At 37.3% G+C, this 23,764-nt stretch overlaps 1 protein-coding gene across 1 annotated transcript; it reads left to right on the forward strand.

Annotated features, from left to right (window-relative positions):
* The first annotated feature begins 675 nt into the window (after positions 1 to 675).
* On the forward strand, positions 676 to 22,410 carry rab4b (RAB4B, member RAS oncogene family). Its single transcript, XM_079823140.1, has 8 exons — positions 676 to 890; positions 10,753 to 10,833; positions 12,287 to 12,401; positions 12,493 to 12,555; positions 16,315 to 16,469; positions 16,949 to 17,044; positions 20,189 to 20,366; positions 21,605 to 22,410. Exons 1-7 carry the CDS (start codon positions 875 to 877, stop codon positions 20,302 to 20,304), a joined length of 642 nt encoding a protein of 213 aa, XP_079679266.1. The 5' UTR covers positions 676 to 874; the 3' UTR covers positions 20,305 to 20,366; positions 21,605 to 22,410.
* Positions 22,411 to 23,764: the final 1,354 nt, after the last annotated feature.

Raw genomic sequence — 23,764 nt, forward strand, 5'->3', positions numbered from 1 at the left:
ATTGAAATAAACTGTAGGCTATTGTTTATTTATTTTAAGTATAGGCTATGCTATAGCAAGTCACACTGCAGAGCACCGTGGATCATCCCTCATATGAACAACACAAAATGGAGTTTGACTGCCATCGTGTGTTCAAATGAACTCTATTTAGGGTAGCCACTCACAAATTAGTAGAATGTATTACGTCTTCAGATAGCCTACTACGCAAACGCAATAAGAATATGCAGGCTATAGCTAATAGCTACAGTATTGGTGTGAAGTAGACTTCTACGTCGCCACGTTAGTCGCAGGTCGGCATGATTTTGCGGGACTCGTGGGAGAGCGATAGTATTACCTATTAAACTATGTAAATATTGATGTAGGCTATATTAGATGGAAAGCCTATTGTTGGATGCTTTAAATCTCCAAGCTTTATAAAATGTTACTTGTGAGTGTGACCGGTGTTCAGGGCACTCAATTTACCCAGGTTCGAGTGATATCACTAGATGAGGCTACTTACAATTTAAAATGGTGTTATTTTCGCATCACAGCCTGAATATTTCAATTATAAGATTGAGTGCTTAACTAAAATGTTTCTTAATGTATTGTTTAATAATTCATGTCTTGTTTCTTAATTTTTATTATGTGGTAAATCGACAAATGACAATGTGACAAATGACAAATTCGCGTCATGACATCACTCCGGTGTCGCGAGCACGTTGTGCACGCGCAGGTTAGTGTTGTAAAACAGGAAACGGCGAGAGGCGTTAGCAGCAGTTAGCCTGTTGGCTACCATCACTACACACAGAAACTAAAACACAGCAAAGCGTTTATCTGAAGAAGGGAATAAAGAGTATCGTCTGCCCGGTTTATTGGTTTCAGCGGTGGGACCGACATGTCAGAGACGTACGGTAATGACAGCTTTAATTGTGTTGTTGTTAGTGCTTAGAGTGCTTGCGCGTGCGCGCGCGTGTGTGTGTGGTGATATCAACATCATCATAAGGGAAACGATTTCTGACACCAAACCTTTAATTTGTACGCCAATATTCACTAGTACGTAGTATTATGATAGTATAACCTTAGTCTCACAACTGTAACGTTAGTTCTGGCGCGGTCGGGCTGTGTGTAAATAAAACTATATTTGTTTAATAGTTAATTTCAATTTCTACGCTGTCAGATGGGCCTGTCAGATCAGCATCACGCTTGATGTTGCAGTGGTGATAGTGATGTTGTGTGTGTGTGTGTAAATGATAACCTGATTAGATAATTGCTGGCAATCCCAACAAAACAACATATACACGTACAGTATCTACTAAGAAGTTCTGTAAGCAATATATAATATCCTTACTAACGTTAACTTACCTGACTGATACCTGACAGGTAGGCTTCTAAAGAAATAACACGTGTCTTTGACAGTCTTTGGCTCTAAACTACAGTAAAGGTGAGGCATGTCCTGCTTTTGTAGAGTAAGATATGTTACCGGGTCAACATGTTGGTCCTGGAAAAACATTCCTATCCGAATATTTACTAACCATATCCGATATCCAAACCCCTAAACCAAACCCTATAAGTTAACCCTAAAATCGGAGGGATTTGATAGGCGAATAACACTGATGCAGATGCACCTAAACCCTGGCTGTAAGCCTTAACTTGACATAAACCGTAAACTTGTCCCTCACATCTAATTGACCATGGAACAGCATTCCATTGATCCAGGAACATGTTGAACTTGGTGAAATCAGGTTCTGCAATGGCGAGTGGCGAGGTCCGCCGTTTTTAGCCAGTCATAAACGTTCTCTGCCTGTTAATCATTTAAAGTGTTTTGATATGCTTATGCTATAATGGTTTTGTTGCCTGGGATTTTGATTCACTCTAGTGATTCGATTCATTCCTCAAATATTTAATCCTTTCTCAAAAAAGGACTCCTTATTCGTTCAGTGACTTTATGTGCAGGTTACTACACCATTAGGTGAAAGAGTGAAAGGTGAGCTCTTTTTGTGTGTCACTTAATCATTCGCTCAACTGATTCATTACAAATTCTGAGGTGACCCCTCTCGTTTTGTTTTGAATGAGATTCACGGCCAATTTCATTCATTCAGTCAGAAGATCCTCGTTCATATACAACGTTTTTTGTTTGTGTGTGTGTGTGTGTAGGTTGTTCATTAACGACATGTTTAGTTTGTTCAGTTCATTCAAAAAATTGTCATTGAATGGCACTAAACAAGAATTTGTTTACTGAAAAGATTTGTTCAGAAACACTAATTACCTCACACTGTCAATTTTGGTTTGCTGACATGCCTTTTTGAACACTTTATAGATTGCATATTTTATATACATATATCTTTAAGAGGTCAGTGTGTGGTTGAATGGATGACTTGAAGTTAGCAAAATGACTTTTTTAAATCTCTTACTGCAATTTTAATAGAAACTTGACTTCTGTGGTTTAAGGATAGTTTGTTTCATTGCAGTCACTTCCTTCATCAACATCATGCATCATTGCTCTGCACGAACTGTTTAGCTCTGTTTCATTTTTACACACTGATAGAAAATCACGTATTCAAACTAGCACCACTTGTCCTTGCTGTGAATATTTGATCCATTGAAATGAAATGAATTTACTAGATCCAGTTTTCTTCTTTAAATCCTAGAGTGTAACTAATGCTAATTATTTTATTTTTTTAATGTTTTGTAGTACAGCTTTTTGTACTTTCTTAATACGCATTCATGCTCTTATTCTTAAAGGGATAGTTCACCCAAAAATTGAAAAATACTGTCATCATCATTTACTCAGCCACATGTAGTATGACTTTCTTGCTTCTGTGAAACACAAAATATATTTTGGTGTTAATTTTTTTCCATACAGTGTAGGTCAATGTATCCAAAATTATTTGCATTCTTCAAAATATTATCTTTGACAGAAGAATCAATGTAAGCCATAGAGGTTTGGAACAACATGAGTGTGAGTAAATTGAGAAAATTAAAATGTTTCGTGTGAACTATCCCTTTAATGATTTATCAGTGCATGTTTTTCCAAAGAAAACACATTTTTGTTTTCATAATCAATGGGTAATATCTTTTTCCATTTCTAAAACTTAAAATCCACCAAGCCACAAGTCACAACCACCTGTCATAAAGACCACTTTTTACAAACCAATCAATGGATAAAATCAAGTGTCGCCTGTTATTTTTCTCCCCCCATTGTAAACTTTGCTTAGAAATGCAAGTAGAATGTGTTGCAAAAGCAGTTTCCTGTTGACTTTTCGGTGCTCTAAAACGGTTTTGAATAGCATACTCTCCTTACTTTTATTTATCTACAGTATATATACTTTATGCACTTTTTTGCATATATTCTGTTTACATGGAATGATACCAGTATGAAATAGTACAAAATTTGTGCGAGCTGCAAGCAATACTTTATCCCAGAATGCACCAGATAACTTTCAACATCTTTCTCGACATGTAGATAGGACAGTGTAGTATATACTGTGCGGTATGCAATAAGAGATACATTTATATTTTATTCTGAATATAGCCATAAAGCATGTGTGTCTCTTTTAAGTCACTGGTTGAAGACTTCAGAGATGTCTTTTGTCTGATAATCGACTGATGTATTTGTGCTGTAGATGATAAAATATTCATGTAGTCAATATGGATACTAGTTTCATGTTGCAGAAATCTCCCCCTCACTCGCATCTCTCCTTTCTCTCCTCCAACCCCCCATCAATCCCCTGTGAAACTGACTCTGCTTCATTGCACTTGGCCTACAAATCACCTTTCCATGCCAATAAAGAATGAGCATTACCCTGGCACTGTAATTGCTCTTCTATGGCATAGTGATACCCTTAGCCAATCTCCAGGGCCACGACAATCCATTGCTCGCTCAGGATACAATATGCAGAGATCTCGATTAGTGACTTCACTGTAGCATTTGTCACCAGACCTAGACTCTGCTGTCCCACTGTTACAGATCAAGGCCCAAAGCCACTGAAATTATCTCTTATAGAATAGTGCTGTTTTTTCCATATAATTTTGTTTGTAACAAAAAAACATGATAAAGTAATATGTTACTCCCTGCTTTACCAGAAAGTTGATATTGCCTGGAAAATGGAAGGTCATGTTGAGCGCAGTTCATTGTGATAAGGACTGCATGATTTGAGGGGGAAATTAAATTGCAATTTTGATTTTAAAATCCTTTTTAAAAAATCCAGATTTGCTTGTGCTTGTTTGCACAATTTGCCAAAGAAAAAGTGATTATAGGCTATATCAATATGGCTGATAAATAAAAATGTTAAAAAAATAAATAAATAAATAAAAAAAAATAAGAAATAATGCTATTTTAATATATCACTGTAATATAATACTCAAGTACTTAAGTAAAATATAGTAATCATTTTACCAATATTTAATTTGTTAAACCATCAACTTTTATTTTGACAGAAAACCACAAGGAGTCCTTAAATCTTCTCTTTTGTTTCTCATTGCAAGTATTGAAAGATGGTTGTGTTCTCAAATGCACTTTCAACAAGGGGGTAATCCAGCACCCGGAAAGCGTACCTTCCATAGGGGCAGCCATTGCTAACCAAGTCATCACCGGCTGTTAGCATCCCATTGACTCCCATTCATTTTGGCGTCACTTTGACAGCGAATAACTTTACATCTGAGGCGTTTAAAGCCTCCATTTGTCCATTGTTTATTTCTAAAGAAACACGACCATGTTTAAAAGGCTCCATTACCTTGTATCTTACACTATCGCCCCGTAGAAGCGTTTTTTGTAAAAAAATAGGCTAACGATTGCGTCGTAACCACGCGACTGTGTCGCACACTAGAGAAATTACCGTATAGACAGGAGGAGAAGCTCGCAGGCAATCTTTTACTGTCTATGAGGCACGTGGGGACGTGGAGGCATAAAGTCCGATAAAGTCAAGGGAAAAGCAACGGGACAAAATATTTCAACGTGATTCAGATTTCACTTTGCACAACTACTAGAGGACTTTCTTTTACTATCTATGCTTTTAACTAGGGATCGACCGATATGGATTTTTTTAGTGGCGATGCCGATATCGATTTTTTTTCATCAGCCTTAGCCGATGACCGATACGGGCTGCCGATTTTCTGGAGCCGATATTTGGAGCCGATACTGCTTTTGCTCCCTCAATTTACATCATAAAAATGACACAATGATCATGATGATAACAATTTAAAATTTAAAAAAGGAACATTTATTGAACTAAAAAAAACTATATTTAACAAATAGTAAAAACAGGTGAGGTAGAACAAGAAAAAAAAGAGTTCAGTGGTGAAACTAAATTCTGAAAATAAATATTTAAGCATAAATAAAATAATTACACTATTGCGCACAGTATCAACAAGCAAGCATCATAATAAAGTGCACACTGACTGTACTATACTTAACTTTTATACTTTTAAAACTATTTACAACCTAGTCATTTAATGCTTAGGTGCACTTAACTTAATCTCTTGAAAAAAATATTGGCGAACGCAGCAGCCTTGTATCGGCCGATGCCGGTACATGTAAAAATATTTTTTTTAAAAATCGCAAATATCGGCCCGATATATCGGTCTAACACTACTTTCAACCACTTCTCTGTGACGTCCGATATTGTGCACACTACTGTTAAGCCCCACTAAAGACATAAAAATATAATTGTAAAGCACCATAAACTTTTCGTGCACTATATTCCAAGACTTCTGAAGCCGATTCGATAGCATAATGCAGACAAATGAATATTTAAGTCGTTAATAGAAGCTCATCTCTCCTCAGTCATTTTCCAGTCAGCATTCAGCCAGCGCGTCACGTTCGGTTACAACAGTAACACGATGAAACTCACTCCAAGATCAATGTTCCCATTATTATACTTTATTTGTATGCGCTTTGCCGCTCTATATAACATATTGGAGCCTTTCATATTATAATACTTTTGCGCAATAAAGGATTATTAACAGCCTTGTTCTGTCCTATCTATCATATGTTGCTGCCTCATTAAAACTGTACATTTAAAATAAATGTCTTTTCATTTTATAGTATATAGCCTAAATATATTCTTGTTTTTCATCGATGCATTTTATAAAACAAAGAGCAGTGTAACATTTTACCTTTTATTTGTGCCCCACTAAATGTTTTTTTTTTTTTTGCACTAAATTTTATTATTTTATTTTCACTAAGATTTTATAAAAGTATTATGCACTCATGATTTTCTAGAATAACTTTTGCTGAAATCCAACCTTATATTAGTATTTTGCCATAGATTATGAAAATAGCCTTCTCTTACTGTGGCAGTTTAAATCTAAATTCAGAGAAATTAATATCTTCCGAAATTAGTTTTGGATGGTTGGTTGTTTGAAATTTTCAATTCCTCGGCTCAGAAAGTGGCCTGTGTGAGAGTGCTTGTGATTCTTGGGTAGGGAGGTTTAACACCCCCTTCCCCTGTGGATATAGGCCTGCCACCACAGTTAGAAAAAAATCACTGAGAGCACAGTGCCACGCTTCATTCTGAAACACATATATTAATTAATTTGCAGCCATATTGTGATTTTTGGTTTTATTTAGATGAATTTGGCAACCCTACTTTGTGGGGCATGATGTTTCATAAACAAACTCTCTTGCAGGAAGTGAAATGAGTCATTTGTTAATCAGATTGTCGTCTTTGACGTAGTTTGCAGCTTTGTAGCTGAGTATGGGTTTGACAATTACTTTAAAGCACCTTGACCTGGATTTCATACTAGTGCGGTTCTGCATCTAAACTGGCAGTTTTTGACTATTTGATATTTGACTTCACTTTTCAAAACCCTTTCACTTCCCTTAAAGTTTATTACAGGGAACTGATACATCTTGTACCCGTCAGGCGCCCGGATAATTTCATCTTAACCATTTGAAAGTGTCAGAAATCTGATGGTTTTTTTAAGGTGCTAGTATCTGTACAGACTCGCTGTGAACATTTTGCCACCAATTGCTTTTCCATGAAGACAAGCTCAAGGTCATGTTGTCAGAGTACACACACTCCCACCAGAAATAGCACCCATTAGCTGACTGTCTGAGTCTAGACCACTTCATTTAATACGATTTATTATGCCTAAATGTCATGTTGGAGTGATTGTGGAAGTCATTTATCCATTGAATGTCCTTGCAGGTTTTACCTTTTGCAATATGACAGAATATTCATGATAGATCTGTTCCAAAGCCTAGCTGTCCTATCTAATAGGGCTGGGTAAAAAATATTGATTTCTCGATTCTCATTTTTACAAACCGATATTGATTCTTAAATTCCAAGAATCGACTAGTCATCCTGTTTTCAGTTGATGAATGAATGGAGCATTGTAGCGTGCCTCCCATCCTATAAATCACAATAATCTTTATGCTTTGTTACTATTGATATGAAACGAAGTCTCAGATTTCAAATTACGTCCATTTTAAAAACAGTATTATAGTAGGCTACAACTGACTCCCATAGTTTACAGCATTAGTTAAGAGATTTGTTTTCCTTGAGAATTTTTGTTGTTGTTTTTTTTTTGGAAATTAATACTTTCACTAAGCAAGGATGCATTAAATTGATCAAAAGTGATTGTAAAAAAACATTTATAATGTTTCAAAATAGTTTGATTCCAAATAAATGCTGTTTATCAACTTTAATCAAATGTACTGTGGTTTCTACTAAATATGAAGCAGCACAACTTTTTTCAACATTTAAAATATATTTAGATTATTTTCAGTTTTTAATATATTTGATCTAACATTTAAAAATTAAATGTTATATTAATTAGCATTTTATTTGAACTCTCTCCCTGCCAGTGTTGTTTTTAGTTGCCAGTCAGCACCAGCATTTTTTATCATTTCCACAAAATGTTCACGGCCCCCAGAATATTTTATATGAATATTTGAACACGCAGTATATCAAAAGAAAGAGCAGAGCCTCTGCTTTTAAACAAACAAACAAAAAAAAACACATTTTATTCTAGCTTCATGCATTCATTTATTTATTTTTTGCATTTCTTTACTGTAGATTTGTTTGTGCTGTGTATTTTTTGTTGTTGTTGCGTGCAGAGTTTTGTTGACCGTAGATTGACTATGTAGAGCAAGGGTGTCCAACCCTGGTCCTGGAGAGCTATCACCCTGCAGATTTGAGCTCCAACCTCAATCAAACACACCTGAACCAGCTAATCATGGTGTTCAGGGTTCTAAATAATTACAGACAGCTGTGTTGGAGACTGTTCAAAATCAATCTTTTTTTATGTCCATGACTGTTATGATGCTGCCTTTTTTTTTTCGACAGTTGATGTTTGTCCAAAACGCTCTGACATGCTTTCCTTTCAGTGAGAATGTACATGCTGTTCAGTTATGACATTTCCATACATCCTCCTCCTGTAACACTGAAACCCTCCTCTGTTCCAGCTGTTATGGCAGTGTGCATGTCATACCCACACATGCATCTGTTCTCTTTCAACACAAAGAGCTCTTAGGACGGTTCTTGTCCGACACTGTTCAGCTGTTGAACCCTGCGGCTGACCCTACTGAATTTCTGCACTGCGCACATTCTTCATTCATTTTAACCGGGAACCACTCTGATTGGCGGATCTCACGTTGCGTCCCGATGGGTCGCAGCCATATGGAAAAATTTGGACGTAGTGTGTGTCCGTGACATCACCCATAGGATTCTGAAGAGCAGTTTTGAAGTGTAAAGTAAGGACGAGCTGGCCATTGCCATCTTGTCAGCGCGTCATCACGCGTCACTCCCAGATAACAGAAAATGGGCAAAGAGACTAACAGACAGCAGATAAATGGCTATCCACCTGTCACTCAAAGTGGCCACGCCCTTAATTATGCAGGACTTTAAAGCTTTATATAATGTAAACGAATGAGTTCACATTCTTTTGGTTTTATATTCTCACAGTTGTCACTAAGGGCAAAATTAGCCGTATAGACCAAAACCACAATTTGTACCAGAGGCTGTAAACATGTTTTTTTCTGCTGTAAAGTTGGGCATTTTAACATGGGGCTCAATGAGATTCTGCTCCCTTCTGGAGCCTGTCCCTGGCAATCAGTCGATGAATTGCAGTTGAAGTCACTTCCGTATTGGCTTCAAGAGAAACTGCGGGAGGTAGACGCTTTGTTGCAATACACAATTCTACTGTTATTTAGCACTGCAACATGACAACCTGACACAAAAGCGTGTGAATTTTTTTTTTTTTTTTTTGATCAATTGTATTAAAGGGAAAAATGAAAATTCTGTAATTTACTCACCCTCAAGTTGTTCCAAACCTATATACAAAAAATACTATGGTAGTGGGGCCGAGATCTGTTTGGTTACATACAGAGAGTGTCTTGCGACAACCGAAATAATGGTCATTGCAGTCCGTATGTTTCTCTTCCTGAGACACAAATAACTTTTGTGTAATGAATTAATCAAGCACACAGAGAGAAAGACAGTACTCTTGAAAAATTAACAGCAAGTATAATTGAGTAATGAATGTTAAAATGTTTAAAGGGGCATTTGTGTGTATGTGTCACCTTGCTAAGCCCAGTTATTATTTGATCATGTAAACAGGTGAATAAAGATGTTCCGTTTTGGTTGTTAAAGGAACGCGCCATTATTTTTTAAAATAGGCTCATTTTCCAACTCCCCTACACTCTAAAAAAAAAAGGTTCTATATGGCACCAAAAATGGTTCTTGGCTCGTAATCATAGGGGCACCTTTTTTGGTGCTTCAGTGGTTCTTCAGAGGTGCTATATAGCAGCTCAGTCAAAGAACCGGTGAAGAACCGCTGAAGAACCACTGAAGCACCAAAATTGGTGCTATATAGCACTAAAAAAGGTTCCTCTATGATTATGAGCCAAGAACCATTTTTGATGCCATATAGAACCTTTTTTTTTTTTTAGAGTGTAGAGTTAAACAGTTTTACCGTTTTCGAATCCATTCAGCCGATCTCCGGGTCTGGCTGTAGCACTTTTAGCATAGCTTAGCATAGAACATTGAATCTCATTAGACCGTTAGCATCTCGCTCAAAAATGACCAAAGACTTTAGACATTTTTCCTATTTAAAACTTGACTCTTCTGTAGTTAAATTGTGTACTTAGATGAAAAGTTGCGATTTTTCTAGACCGATATGGCTAGGAACTATACTCTCATTCCTGCGTAATAATCTAGGAATTTTGCTGCCGTACTATGGGTGCAGCGGCGCAATATTACACAGCACCTGAAAATAGGCTAACTTCCGTCAACATAACCAACGTGACAACCTGCTTACACGGGCTATTTTTGGTGCTGCGTAATAACATTATATATCTCATATAGGCAAATTATATATCATATATGAGGTCAACTGATGTGTTTTTTTTGTAGCTAGTGCCAATCCAATTTCTAGAGATCAAGGTGTGTTAATGTATTAGTGATGGACCAATACATCAGCAAAAATGATTCATTGTCATTAATATGCCTGTTTGTCTGATTAACAGATGTTAGGATATGAGAGAGAGAGCACCTTTTTTTAGGTTTTTTTTGTTGAGTTAATATGTCTTAAATGCTAGTGTTTGTTGCTGCTTTTAATCTGATGCAGACGATCACAACCTAGCCAAATATTGGCCCAAATATACCCTACTGATGAACATTACATTTCAAGATGGGTTTAATTGTTTGAAGAATGCATGCCTCAATTAGACAGACATAAGAATGAAGGATTCAAAACAGCCTTTTAAACATGCTCTCAGTGCAACTCAACAGTGATATTGATTCTTTCTTTTTCTCTCCCTCTTGGTTTCAGATTTCCTGTTTAAGTTCCTGGTGATTGGCAGCGCTGGGACTGGGAAATCATGCCTCCTTCACCAGTTCATAGAGAACAAGTGTAAGCCCATATTAATGTCTCACTCTCACAAAGACTTGAATTAAAACATGACCTTTAATTCTCAAAGTATTCAGCAGAGAGGAAGGGGGTCTTGAATGGTAATTCTTTGGAAACCAGAGTAGCTGTACATGCTTTTGAAACGTGGGTATGTTGAGCAAAGAATGAAAATCACATTATCAGTAAGCTTAAAAAATCCAATGCCAATCTTAATTTACAGAGAAAATGAAGAAAAGAGGCTTAATTGCTAGTAATTATGTATTTGACATTGAATTAATTATGAATGACCCTGTCTTAAGTTGTTTTCCAAAAAAAAAAACAAGTGAATGTGTTATAATATGAAAATGGAATATGCATTGCCTTACGGAAGTCTACAGGGATTGTTATCAATAAAAAAAATTACATTATATTTCTATAATAAGTACATTTCAATGTGCTATGAAAACACACCTACATTTTAGAGCTTGTGTCTTTTTATTATTTGTCAGTTTTTTTTGTCGATTTTGGATATTTAAATGTGCATGCTCCTTATTCTCTCTAATTTAATCGAATGCAACTCTACACAGTAGGGATCCAGCTACTCTTGTGGTAAAGGGAACTTTTAGATCCCTCTTCATTGTTGCTCAATTTGTTAAAACCACCAATTAAATTAGAATAAGACCCAGTCGGGCTGTTACCAAACAGATCAGTATCACCAAAATCCATCTTTGCACTGCAGAGGTGGTACAGAAGCTGCAACTTGAAGTGGCATTTAGGTATATTTACATAGATTGTGGAATGCAGCTCAGAAGTGGCATGAACGTGGCATTTACACTGCAATTACAGTTGTGTAATGTTATAAGATTGTTTATTTTATATATATATGTGATGGTGATGGTGGTCTAGTGGGTTAAACCACTGAACTAACAGCAATTCTTTCTGCTGGTTCAATCCCAGCAGTCGCCACCACCAGTGTGTCCTTGAGCAAGGCACTTTACTCCATGTTGCTCCAGGGGAATTGTCCCGGTAATAAGTGCACTGTAAGTCGCTTTGGGTAAAAGCATCTGCCAAATGCATACAATTTAAATATTATATATATATATATATATTATAATTATTAAATATATAATAATGTTTTATTCTGTGGCGGAAACAAGCTTCCATACATTTCAGCATGGAATGTTTTGTAAAACACGATTTTCAAAGGGGCTGTTATTGAAGGATGGGGCGCTTAAACTATATTTGATCTGACAGCAAACCCACAGCCCGTGAGTAAGAGCAGGAAAGTGCTGGATCTTATTTCACATGCGAAGAGGACATTTACGTTAAAGTCTTAATGGCACGGCAGCAAAAACAAAGCATTTCTCAGAGAGAAGATTGTCAAGAAAAAATGTATTCTGGTACAAAAAATGGCATCAAACTGTGTGAATGACCTCTTTAAGCAGTCCTGCTTCTTACTTAGCATCTTCTTTCACAGTCAAACAGGACTCTAACCACACCATTGGCGTTGAGTTTGGCTCCAGGGTTGTCAACGTTGGCGGCAAAACAGTCAAACTACAGATCTGGGACACTGCTGGGCAGGAGCGCTTCAGGTACTTGCCTGTGATTGGTTTGTTAGGTTATCCTCACTGCTGTAGGGCTGACTATGATTGGTGGAGGTCATTCACTGCTTTTGTCTTACAGGTCAGTGACCCGCAGTTACTACCGTGGTGCAGCGGGGGCTCTTCTCGTTTATGACATCACAAGGTAAGGCTGATGCAGCGGGACCACCCGACCGGAAAGACACATTTTGTAGTGGAAAGAAAGGAATTTTTCCTGCATGTCTCAGTGTGAATGAATGCTTTGGCTTCCTCTATTACACATCTTCCTCTATATTCATCTTTAGACTTGACTTGTTTTGAGAGAAATATACACACAAACTCAAATTTTGACAGACATCTATTACTATTGTACAGTAGAATGTACTTCTCAAAGTAATAATACTGATACTAATAAAAATGAACACAATTTTTCCTCCATGTTTTAATTTTAACAATAAACCTCTGTTGTGCAGCATTTTGATTGGCGAAAAAATAAAAGGTATTGTTACATTTTCATTTGATTTACATTTTAAAAGATTAATTAAATTGTTAATGCTTTATGCCTTGATTTGATTACCACCGTTTTTGATTTAAAAAAAAAATTGTATAGGGCTTTAATTTAATAAATTAAGCTTTTAAAGTTTTGTGAATTCAATTGATTAAACATGCTTTTTGACTGTTTAAAATTAATTAAACCTTTAAAATGGAATCCAGAAAGTAAAATGGAAAACACGAAATTTGTGGAAAATAAAGCAGATTTTGAGAAAAAAATGTAATGTATTTAGGGACGTAAAAATGTAACGTTAAACTTTTAAAACGTTTTTCTTTTCCAATTGAACAATCTGATATGTTCTGATTGTCAAATATGTGTAAGTGAGTGTGTTTTGTCATTTAAACACCTTTTATAATGATGTTAGTTGATCTATAATGAGCCATGTTTGTTTTCGAACTTGTCAGATTTACATTGCATAAATTCATCATCTACTTTCGAAATGCATGAAAGTAAATGGCTGGTCAACTGGGAGAAGAATAGAGTAAAATGTGTAATTTTCTTATAACACATTATCAAATTATAATTGAAAGGATTATTATGGCTGCTTCCATAGACATTTTTTGGTAGTACATATGTGTATTTAAATGTCTGAAACCTAAAAAAAACCCTGACCAAGTCCGTCTTTGGCTCAGCGCCAGCCTTTTGAATTTAACAGTTGTTCATGTGACGCACTGAACGTTCTATAATCACACTGGTTTGATCGTACGTGTCAAAGGGTTCATTTAACCATTAAAACCGAGTCCAGAAAAAAAAATGTAATCCAGAAAAATTCTAATGTTTTTCCAAACCGAATTTGGAAAAAAATAAAATGGATTTCTAAAAACAGAGGCAGACAGAGAGAATGGCTGTGGCGTTGAATTGGATCATCTCCAGGTTGCCATGCAGCTGTCATGGTAATAGAGACAAAGACAATGGCGTAATAAAGACTGACAGCACTGTAATAAAATGTCATCTTCTGGCGAGCGGCAACCCTGAGTCCATTTGACGGGTGTGAGCACAGTGAGAGAGAGATGAACACAGTGATGGATTGTGTGTTTGATGAGGGTCATCCTTCAGCACTGAACTGTCATCACTGCAGCTGCAGACCGGAGACACTTTCACTGCTTTACACTGAAACACATTTAACACGCTCCCTTTCGCCCATTGCTGTGGCCACAGGCTAATGGTTGCTGTGGAGACCAGAGACTCAAACAAAACTAGATTCCGTGAAAGCATGACGAACGCACAGTAAAGAAATGTGGAGGGCATTATGAGTCGTGTATTGTCTCATCGTTTCTCAAAGCACTCAAAGGTCGTCACAGACATTGACTTCTGAGAAGCGGAGTTGAAGTACAGTGAAGTATGTTAAATGTTCGCTGTTATTCACTCACAAAGGCAGTTTCTGTGGGACTGATTATAAGGAGTGGAAAGCAGGGTAAATATTTAATTAGGAACAGACCTGGCCATTCTCTCAAAGTCAATATACCTCAGCAACTTATCTGTGCAGGATATATTTGTTCATAATTTTTATTAAAATGTAACTATTTAAGCATTGTTTTAGGCAACTATTAGGTAATAGTTCATTTCTGAAATGTTGCCAAAGGTTATCACAGTAATTTAATGCCTGGTAATTTAATTAAGATTATGGCAATAATACCAAATAACATTAGATTTGAAAGCAAAGCACCACCATTTGGATACATGGAACGCAGCCCACACCGCAATCCCACTGCAAACTTAAAGGTGCGTGCACGCCATTTTGTAATTACAGTAACTATGAGATTTCAACTTGTAAAAACTCGTAATTACAGATTGTAAACTGGGAATTTTCTGAGAGCTCCTACTTGTACCACGTGACTGCTGTACCACCTGACCGCTGCAGATTCATTTCACTGTTGATAGTGTTGCCGAGGACGTGAACCGCTTCAGGTAGAATACACGTGTTTTAATTACGACATGGCGTGAATACTAAATAAGTTTAGATCTGACTACATTATAAGTTAAATTGGCCACTTTTCACTATCCATTAGTTTTTCTTTATATCTATAATATATTTACAACAAAAAAAGATTTTACTACATTTTACGCGATGGAAATTATAAGTAGCTCCTCAACACATTTTTTTACTGATACTTTCAAAACTATCATTTTTGCGACTTGTGATTTATTTTTGTTGGTTGGCTTGGCTATAACCAAAATAACATTATCTTTGTTGCAAATTAGCAGCATTTATAACCGCAATGCTGAATAACTCAAATTGAGTAACAAGTTATTAATTAATAATGAATCATACAACTTACCCGGATATATATAAACATTTGTGAAAGAATGGGTCGCTTTCAGGAGCTCAGTGAATTCAAGCGTGGTACCGGTTTCCACCTGTGCAATAAGTCCATTCATGAATTTCTCACTACTAAATATTCCACGGTCAACTGTTAGTGGTATTATTACAAAGTGGGAGCAATTGGGAACAACAGCAACTCAGCCACGAAGTGGTAGGACACGTAAAATCACAGAGCAGGGTCAGCACATGCTAAGGCACACAGTGCGCAGAAGTCGCCAACTTTCTGCAGAGCCGATAGCTACAGACTTCCAAACTTTGTGTGGCCTTTAGATTAGCTCAAGAACAGTGTGTAGAGAGCTTCATGGAATGGGTTTCCATGGCCAAGCAGCTGCATCCAAGCCTTACATCACCAAGTGCAATGCAAAGCGCTGTATGCAGTGGTGTAAAGCACGACCGCCACTGGACTCTTGAGCAGTGGAGACGTGTTCTCTAGAGTAATGAATCACGCTTCTCTGTCTGGTAATCCGATGGACGCGGTTGCAAGGAGAACGGTACTTGCCTGATTGCATTGTGCCTGGTGTAAAGTTTGGTGGAGGGGGGATTATGGAATGGGGTTTTTTTTTCAGTGGTTGGGCTTGGTCCCTTAGTTCCAGTGAAAGGAACTATTAATGCTTTAACATACCAAGACATTTTGGACAATTTCATGCTCCAAACTTTGTGGGAACAGTTTGGGGATGGCCCCTTCCTGTTCCAACATGACTGTGCACCAGTGCACAAAGCAAGGTCCATAAAGACATGGATGAGCGAGTTTGGTGTGGAGGAACTTGACTGGCTTTAACCCAATAGAACACCTTTGGGATGAATAAGAGCGTAGTGCCAGGCCTTCTCACCCAACATCAGGGAATCTCGGCTGTGTTTATATTGTTCCAAAAGATTTAATTTCTTTGCAAAATCTAAACTAATTATTGCCCAGCTCTAATCTGCTATAAGGCATGAAGGTATTAAGACATTCTAAACATTAACATCATGATTTTCTGTAAAGCTGTTTTGACGGTGTGTATTGTGAAAAGTGCTACATAAATTTGACTTTGTCTTTATCTGTCTTTTAGTCGGGAGACCTACAATGCTCTGACTAACTGGCTGACGGACGCACGGACACTGGCCAGCCCCAACATCGTCATCATCCTGTGCGGGAATAAGAAGGATCTGGATGCGGACCGTGAGGTCACCTTCCTAGAGGCGTCTCGTTTTGCCCAGGAGAACGGTTAGAGCTGCTCTTCATGCATACCACTTTTGTAAATGGGGTCCGGAAGTATTCATATTTCTTCGCCTGTTTGTGCTTCACTGCATGACACAACATCAATTTTCACCTGCTTCTGGCACCTGTTTTTTCATGTGTCTAGAGAGATATTTTTGTATTCATAATTGTCAAAACAGATGTGTGCCGCTGCAGAGAGTGCGCTTCTCTTCCTCTCTGTTGGTAAGTGTTTTCGAACAGCAGGGTTTTTATGAGCGGCTCATTTACAAACCCTTATGTATTGGTCACAGGAGTGCTGTAGAGATGGCTGAAGACCATACGTTGGTTCTTGCTGATGGTGCTGTTTACACTAAAGCACCCTTATGAAACTGATGCTTAGCAAGCCTGATAACAGGTGTCCAAAAGGACCTTTACAACACTAAACTTTTGCAGCATGATCAGATGATTGATTTTGATGTGTTCACTTGACTGTGTCCTCCACCCAGAGCTGATGTTTTTGGAGACGAGTGCTTTAACCGGAGAGAACGTAGAGGAAGCCTTTCTCAAATGTGCTCGCACCATCCTCAACAAGATTGAATCGGGTAAGAGTTAAATGTACTATTAATTGACTTTTTTGAAAGAATTTGCCTAAATGCTTTTGTAAAGCTTCTCTGGGATTAAAATTCGGGGTGTTGCCTGGCCACGGATTCAAAATTTCAATGTAATACTGTGAGAGAGCTCACTCCCTTGGATGAAAAGCAACCTCACACATGGATGATCTCAGGATGCTTCACTGTTGGCACGACACAGGACTCATGGTAGGGCTGAGCGATATGGACAAAATTTCATATCTCGATTTTCATGCCAGATATCTCGATATCGATACAATACGATATGACTACGTCTTCGGTGAAAACCAGAATCTGAATTAAAATGTGTTTGATTTAAGCCTACATTTCAAAAATTTGTGTCAGAAAATGTATTGTTTTTAAGCCTTTGGCACGTACGATCACACGGGTGTAATCAGTCTAGGCTGGTCCCTGGAGCGCATGATCAAGTGCATCACCTGATCAACAGAGACAGGCGTGCTCAGAGCTGTCATATATCACAACTTTTCAGTGTTTTCAACCACATACTGTTTATTTTAGGTTTCAAACATATAAATTCACATAAGTACTAAAAAAAACAATACATTTAGAGTTTGTAAAATACACACTGAGGTCTATGGAAGAGGTAGGCTAATAATAATCCTTTCCATTATAATTTGACACGTTTTATTCATATCAGATAAACATTGTAAGTAACTTCAATGTTTGCTCTATTCTATTCCCAGTTCACCAGCCACTTACTTTTAAGTATTTCGGGAGAAGTGGATGAATTCACGTGTTGAAAACATAGAGGTTGTAAATCCAACAGATCCGATTCTCTGAACTGCGTCTGCGGCACAAACTAATGCTGCCTTCACGTGCTATCGGAAATTTGATGATTCCGACTTCTGAAATCGTGATTACGAGCGCATTGCATTCAAGTTTCAAAATGTGAGGGTGTTCATGTGCAATGTTTACCTAGGAAACTCGTATTTACGATAATTCCGAGAGCACGCGAAGGCAGCATTACACGGCGGCGCCCATCGCGCATACAGCTCAACTAACGCGATCGTTATAAAGGTGTTTAAACAACAATATACTTCCACTTGCATGTATTTGACAATCGGAATATCAGATATTTCATGCCATAGCTAACACATTTGTGAATATTCTGAATAAAAAAGGAAAAAATGACAAAAGCAGATTCACATTCATTCAGCGCTGTTGCTGCTGCGGTGTCACGTGACAAGCAATGACGTGTCACCATGGAAACGCCGCCCCCCTCTCAAGTCCCTGTAGTGCGCGCGCGCTGGCTTTAGCGGTGCATTCAAGGGCACTCGTAAAAATGATGTTTGTTGTGACTGCCAGAGTTGTATGCAGGGCGAGCGCGGAGAGGGGAAATCTATATCGTCTATATCGTTGCTTTTTTCGATAGTAATATCTTGAAAGTTCATATCTAGATATAGATACGATAACGATATATCGTTCAGCCCTAACTCATGGTAGCGTCCACCTTTTCTTCTCTGGACAGTTTCCAGATGTCCCAAACAGTCAGAAGGAGGTTTCATCAGAGAAACGGACTTTGCACCAGTCTTCTGCTGTCCGAATCTTGTACTTCCTGCTGAATTTCAGTCTGTCCTTGGATGTTTTTCTTGGAGAGAATTGGCTTACTTCTTGACACCTGGCCATTATCCAAAAGTCTTCAGATGCACTCGCACCCACCTGCTGCTAATATTGAACAAGCTCTGCACTGGTGGAGAAACTGTTCCATAGCAGACGGTCCTGGTCTTTGCTGGACACTCTGTGATGTCCTGAAACCTTTAATGCAGTTGACCCTCTCTCCTTGAAGTTTTTGAGGATCCAGTAAATGGTTCTTTCATGTGCAATATTCTTTGCAGCAATTTCCTTGCATGTAAGCCATTTGATGCAAAGCGATGATGGCTGCACGTCTTTCTTTGCAGGGAACCATTGCTAACCCAAGAACACAATGATTGGAAGCACTTCTTCCCACCTTTTATAGCAATCAGTCTGCTCCTGTAATCCAATCAGAATGATTGAATGATTTCAACTGACTAGTACTTCACACTTTCCTATGTGCTGATCATATGATTAGTGAAGTGATTCTAGCTGGTCATTTTGTGTCAGGCCCAATGAAGCTTTTTGCAATTGTTTAAAATGCATCTAATCACTCTGTACAATACTCTAGAAACAATGTGAATCAACACCACAACAACAGAAGTAGTTTTATTCAGAGACCCAAACTTAGCAAAAATATGCATTCTGGTGCAGTTGGTAATATTTATATGACCAAAAAGTAAATTCTGATAGATTGTAATGCAAATAAGTGAGATCTTTATAACAGTATAGCAGACTACTTGCATAAAATGCTTATAAATATCAGTTGCCACTCTTATCTTACCAAGACACATTATTGGGAGATATATATTTAAATACTTCATTTTATGATAAAAGCTCTGTAGTTTTTATTGTGGGGGGCAAAACGTATAATGCAATACAATAATGACTAAGAGATAAACAGATGTTTCTCAAAGCCCTGATGTATTATATTTGATACATCTGAATATAATTTTTCTAATATATATTTCTAACTATAATCAAGTAAACCTAAGTTGCTTCAGAGCTGGAAGTGTTCATCTTGAAATATTACGAACAATATAAAAGTTATTACAGTAAAGATTTCACAGCAAAAAGACCACGAATGCGGGGGGATTTAGAATGATACTTTATGGCCCGGTTTCACAGACAGGGCTTAGACTAAGCCAGGACTAGGTCTTAGTTCAATTAGGACATTTAAGTAACTTTTATAAACGTGCCCAAGAAAAAAACATTGCTGGTGTGCATCTTGAGACAAAACAATGCCACTGACATATTTTAAGATTTGTCAGTGCAAGATTCTTTCAGTTAAAATAGCTCAAACATGCATTTTAGTCTAGGATTAGTTTAAGCATTGTCTGTGAAACCGGGGGAAAAGGCCTTTAAAACTAGTTTGATTAATAAATCAGATGACAGAAGACATGTAGTAGACTGTGTTCAACAGGTTTTTCAACAAAGTTTTGATCATGTTTATAATTTAGAGGCCGTATAAAATATGATACAGTAGGCATTATAGGGTTAAATGTTGTGTTTGTGCCCATACAGGCGAGTTGGACCCGGAGCGGATGGGTTCTGGGATCCAGTACGGCGACGCGTCCCTGCGGCAGCTCAGACAGCCCCGGGGCTCTGCTGCACAGACCAAGCAGCAGTGTAACTGTTAGGGGCCTGGACACCCTGACCGCTACCTGTCATCCGACCGTACACACACAACCTCCCCCCTCAGGTCAGTTCAGTGCTTCTGGGATTACCAAAACAATCATTTTGACATGTCCTGACATGCAGTTATAGTATGTATAGCAATGCACTTACAATGGAAGTCTATAGAGCAATACACTACACAAGGATAAATGTTAAAATACACACTGTTATGAAATTATTATTTCAAGATTTAAACATATATGTTCATCAAGTTCATCCTCCCTAGACAGCTGACTTACAGTTAAAAAAGAATAGAATAGAATAGAACTACCGTATATATTATAATACTATGAATGTAATACTACGAATGCACCAAGGCTGCATTTATTTAATCAAAAATACAGTAAAAACAGTAATATTATTAGAATTTAAAATAACTTTTTTGTAATATAATGAATGTAATTTATTTCTGTGATCACAGCTGAATTTTCCACAACATTACACTAATCTTCAGTGTCACATGATCCTTCAGAAATCATTCTAATATGCCGATTTGCTGCTCAAGAAACATTTATTGTTATTATCTATTGTCTATATATTATAAAAGTTGTACTGCTAAATATTTTTGTGGAAACTATGAACTTTTCCAGGATTCTTTGGATAGACTGTTCAAAAGAACAGCATTTATTTAAAATTGTGTAATTTTATAAATCTCTTCACTGTTATTTTTGATCAATTTAATGTGTCCTTTCTAAATAAAAGTATGAATTTATTTAATTCAAATTATAGTCTGGGGTGATTGACCATACATTACTAGAGCTTAAGTTCTATTAAAATGTAATAATCAGTAGCTGGGTTTCCATTACAGATTTGTGCAAAACTTTTGTGATTTATTTGTCGATTAAAAACTGTTGTGAAACGGCGTTTCCATCATAAACGATGTTATGTGACTAAAACGTAATTTTTTGTTAGGCATGTTATCCAAGCATTAATGGCAAGGAAAGCCCCTTATACTTGGGAGCGGCCACATGTGAGGTGTTTCTCCCTCCTATCTTCTTCAACGTCTTCTGTCCAAACATACCGCGCTATCTTTTTAAAGAATGATTGAATTTGACGTATGCAAGGTGACCTGTAAATGCAGTTTAGCTAAAAATTATTTTTTCGAATTGCCTGAAAAGCCACCTATTGCGAGAGTAAACTTTTTTGCGAAATTGACACGTCTCCATTTGGGCATATTTTCAATTTGCGCAACTTAAAGGGTAATGGAAACGCAGCTAGTGTGGATTGTACAGTTTTAAAATGCTGATTAACTCCTCCTTTCAGCTCCGGGTGTCTCTGGGTATGAACGCCCCCACTCCCAAATGTGACCCTTCCACACCCAGACACATCTGGATCATTTCTTATGAAGTCCATCTGCAACCTTTGACCTCTGACCTCAGAAAGCTGTTCACCTAGGACAGATCTCCCTGGCTGCTTTGCTGGGAGACCCCTAGCGAGGGGCCATGGGCAGTAGAGGTGAATCCAACCTGACTGAGAGACTGTGCGTGTGTGTGTTTAACTTCTCCTGTGATTCCTCCTTGTTAAGTCAACAGCCACCATCTAGACTTCACTAGACTGGGATAAACCTTACAACAACAGTAACATTTCTATGTCTTAAACTAGATAACGCTGAATCATTTTATACGTTGTGACATATCAGACCTTTGTTAGGTTGGTTAAATCGAATGTCCCCTTTTTGGTTTTCTTTCAATGTTCCCAAAAATGACAAATGACCGTATGATTGGTCCATGCATGTTAGGCTGTATTTTTACCTGCTAAAAAATGAAGATTTCTATAATCATTTAAAGCCAAATATTGGCCTTCTGTGAGAAAGTAAAGCTCATAAAACCCTTTATGCACTCCGATATTTACCCTGTTGCATTGACCATGCATTTAAAGAGCTTCTGAAAGTTCAAAGAAGGTGAGGGGGAAAAGAAACATCTGTTCAGATCTTGTAATTCGCTCAGCACTATCTGGCGCATATCAGATGTTTACCGCCACCCTGCTCTGGCTCGGGTTAGAGGTTATCGTCATTTGCATGGGCCGCTAATGGCTAAATCATTTATTGAAATTTAGAACACCCTGAAGCCAAAAGAAATACATTTCAATTGTCAAATCGATTAATCTCATCTAAAATATATAATATAAATGCTAATATATAATATAAATTCTTATATATACTTAATAAATAAATACATATATAATATAATATAATATATATATATAATTCATCGATTTGACTGCACTAGTAGAAAATAAAGGTTACTTTAGGATATTTAAGATTTTTGGCATTTTGACTTTTTTTGTGACAATTGAGCACATTTTCTCCCAAATGTTTCATTACTATAATTCGAAAAATATATATATATATATATTAGTAAATTATAAAATAAATTATGCTGATTTTAAACCTGAGAGTTTTTTATTGCTGGGTTATAGTAATGTGAAATATGATTTTTAATGCTTAGTTTTCAGATAAAAATGTCACAGTGCATAAAAACAAAAATCATATTAGCAAAATCTTTAGACATTTCTTTGTGAGATTCAACCTTTTTACAGTTGCGTTAAAGTCGTGTGATAAGTGAAACAAGGTATATTGTTAGAATGGAAGAACATTTCAGTGCAGCTGCAACTTAATTCATCTTACACTTGAGCTAGTGTACATATTTTGGGTTCGCTGTTTGCTCTGGTTACCCATGACAGGGAGATCTAGAGGTGATGACCGGCACGGTGCCCCGTTCCCTCAGTGACATCATCATTATGCACCACAGACAGACCTGTTTTGATCTGTGTTTCAAAAACTATGTCTATGTGATGTTTTCTTTTTTTTTCCCCCTCTGCAAGTGCACTTTTTTTGACTGTTTATATACTGTACCTATAGAATTGTAAAATTTATAGTAATTTAATTATATTAAATGAGAGAATATTGTTTGAGGAGTAATCATTCCTTACTAAAGAACAACTGAGACTAGTCTGACGCCATTTCAGCGGTAAGGAGTCGCCTTGCCACCTCAGCTGTGGACAAGATCATACCGTTAGTCGTAAATGTGGGGTGGGTCATCGCCACATCTCTTCTAGTACAAGCACAGCCTTAACTGATTAACCACATGATTGTTCTACATGATACAAGAGGCACATTTAATCATGGCTGCCACATGCTCTCAAGCTCTTTAAAATGCACTTATACTGTTACATCCATTTTTTTTCCCCTTCACTTTTACCAAATGTTTTGTCTGACTGATTTAAACCACTTCTATTCAACACAGTTTTGACTTAAATTATAGGAATATTCAAGGTTAGAGACAAGTTAACAGTTTGTAAAAAGTGGAAGTTGCACATCTATTTGTCCCCTAAAATGAGTCTCTGCCATAATCGTCTTTGATGCTGTCCATTGAGCTCAACGTATTTAACCTGGAATATTCCTTTTGATATGACGCCAATATT

This window comes from Gobio gobio (genome assembly GCF_949357685.1).
Source record: "Gobio gobio genome assembly, chromosome: 8".
NCBI classification, from domain to species: Eukaryota; Metazoa; Chordata; class Actinopteri; order Cypriniformes; family Gobionidae; genus Gobio; species Gobio gobio.

Coding starts and splice junctions, on each gene's coding strand:
- rab4b (XM_079823140.1), top strand. Junction 12,556..16,314: donor CTCGTTTATGACATCACAAG/GTAAGGCTGATG, acceptor TCTGTCTTTTAG/TCGGGAGACCTACAATGCTC. Junction 17,045..20,188: donor CCTCAACAAGATTGAATCGG/GTAAGAGTTAAA, acceptor GTGCCCATACAG/GCGAGTTGGACCCGGAGCGG.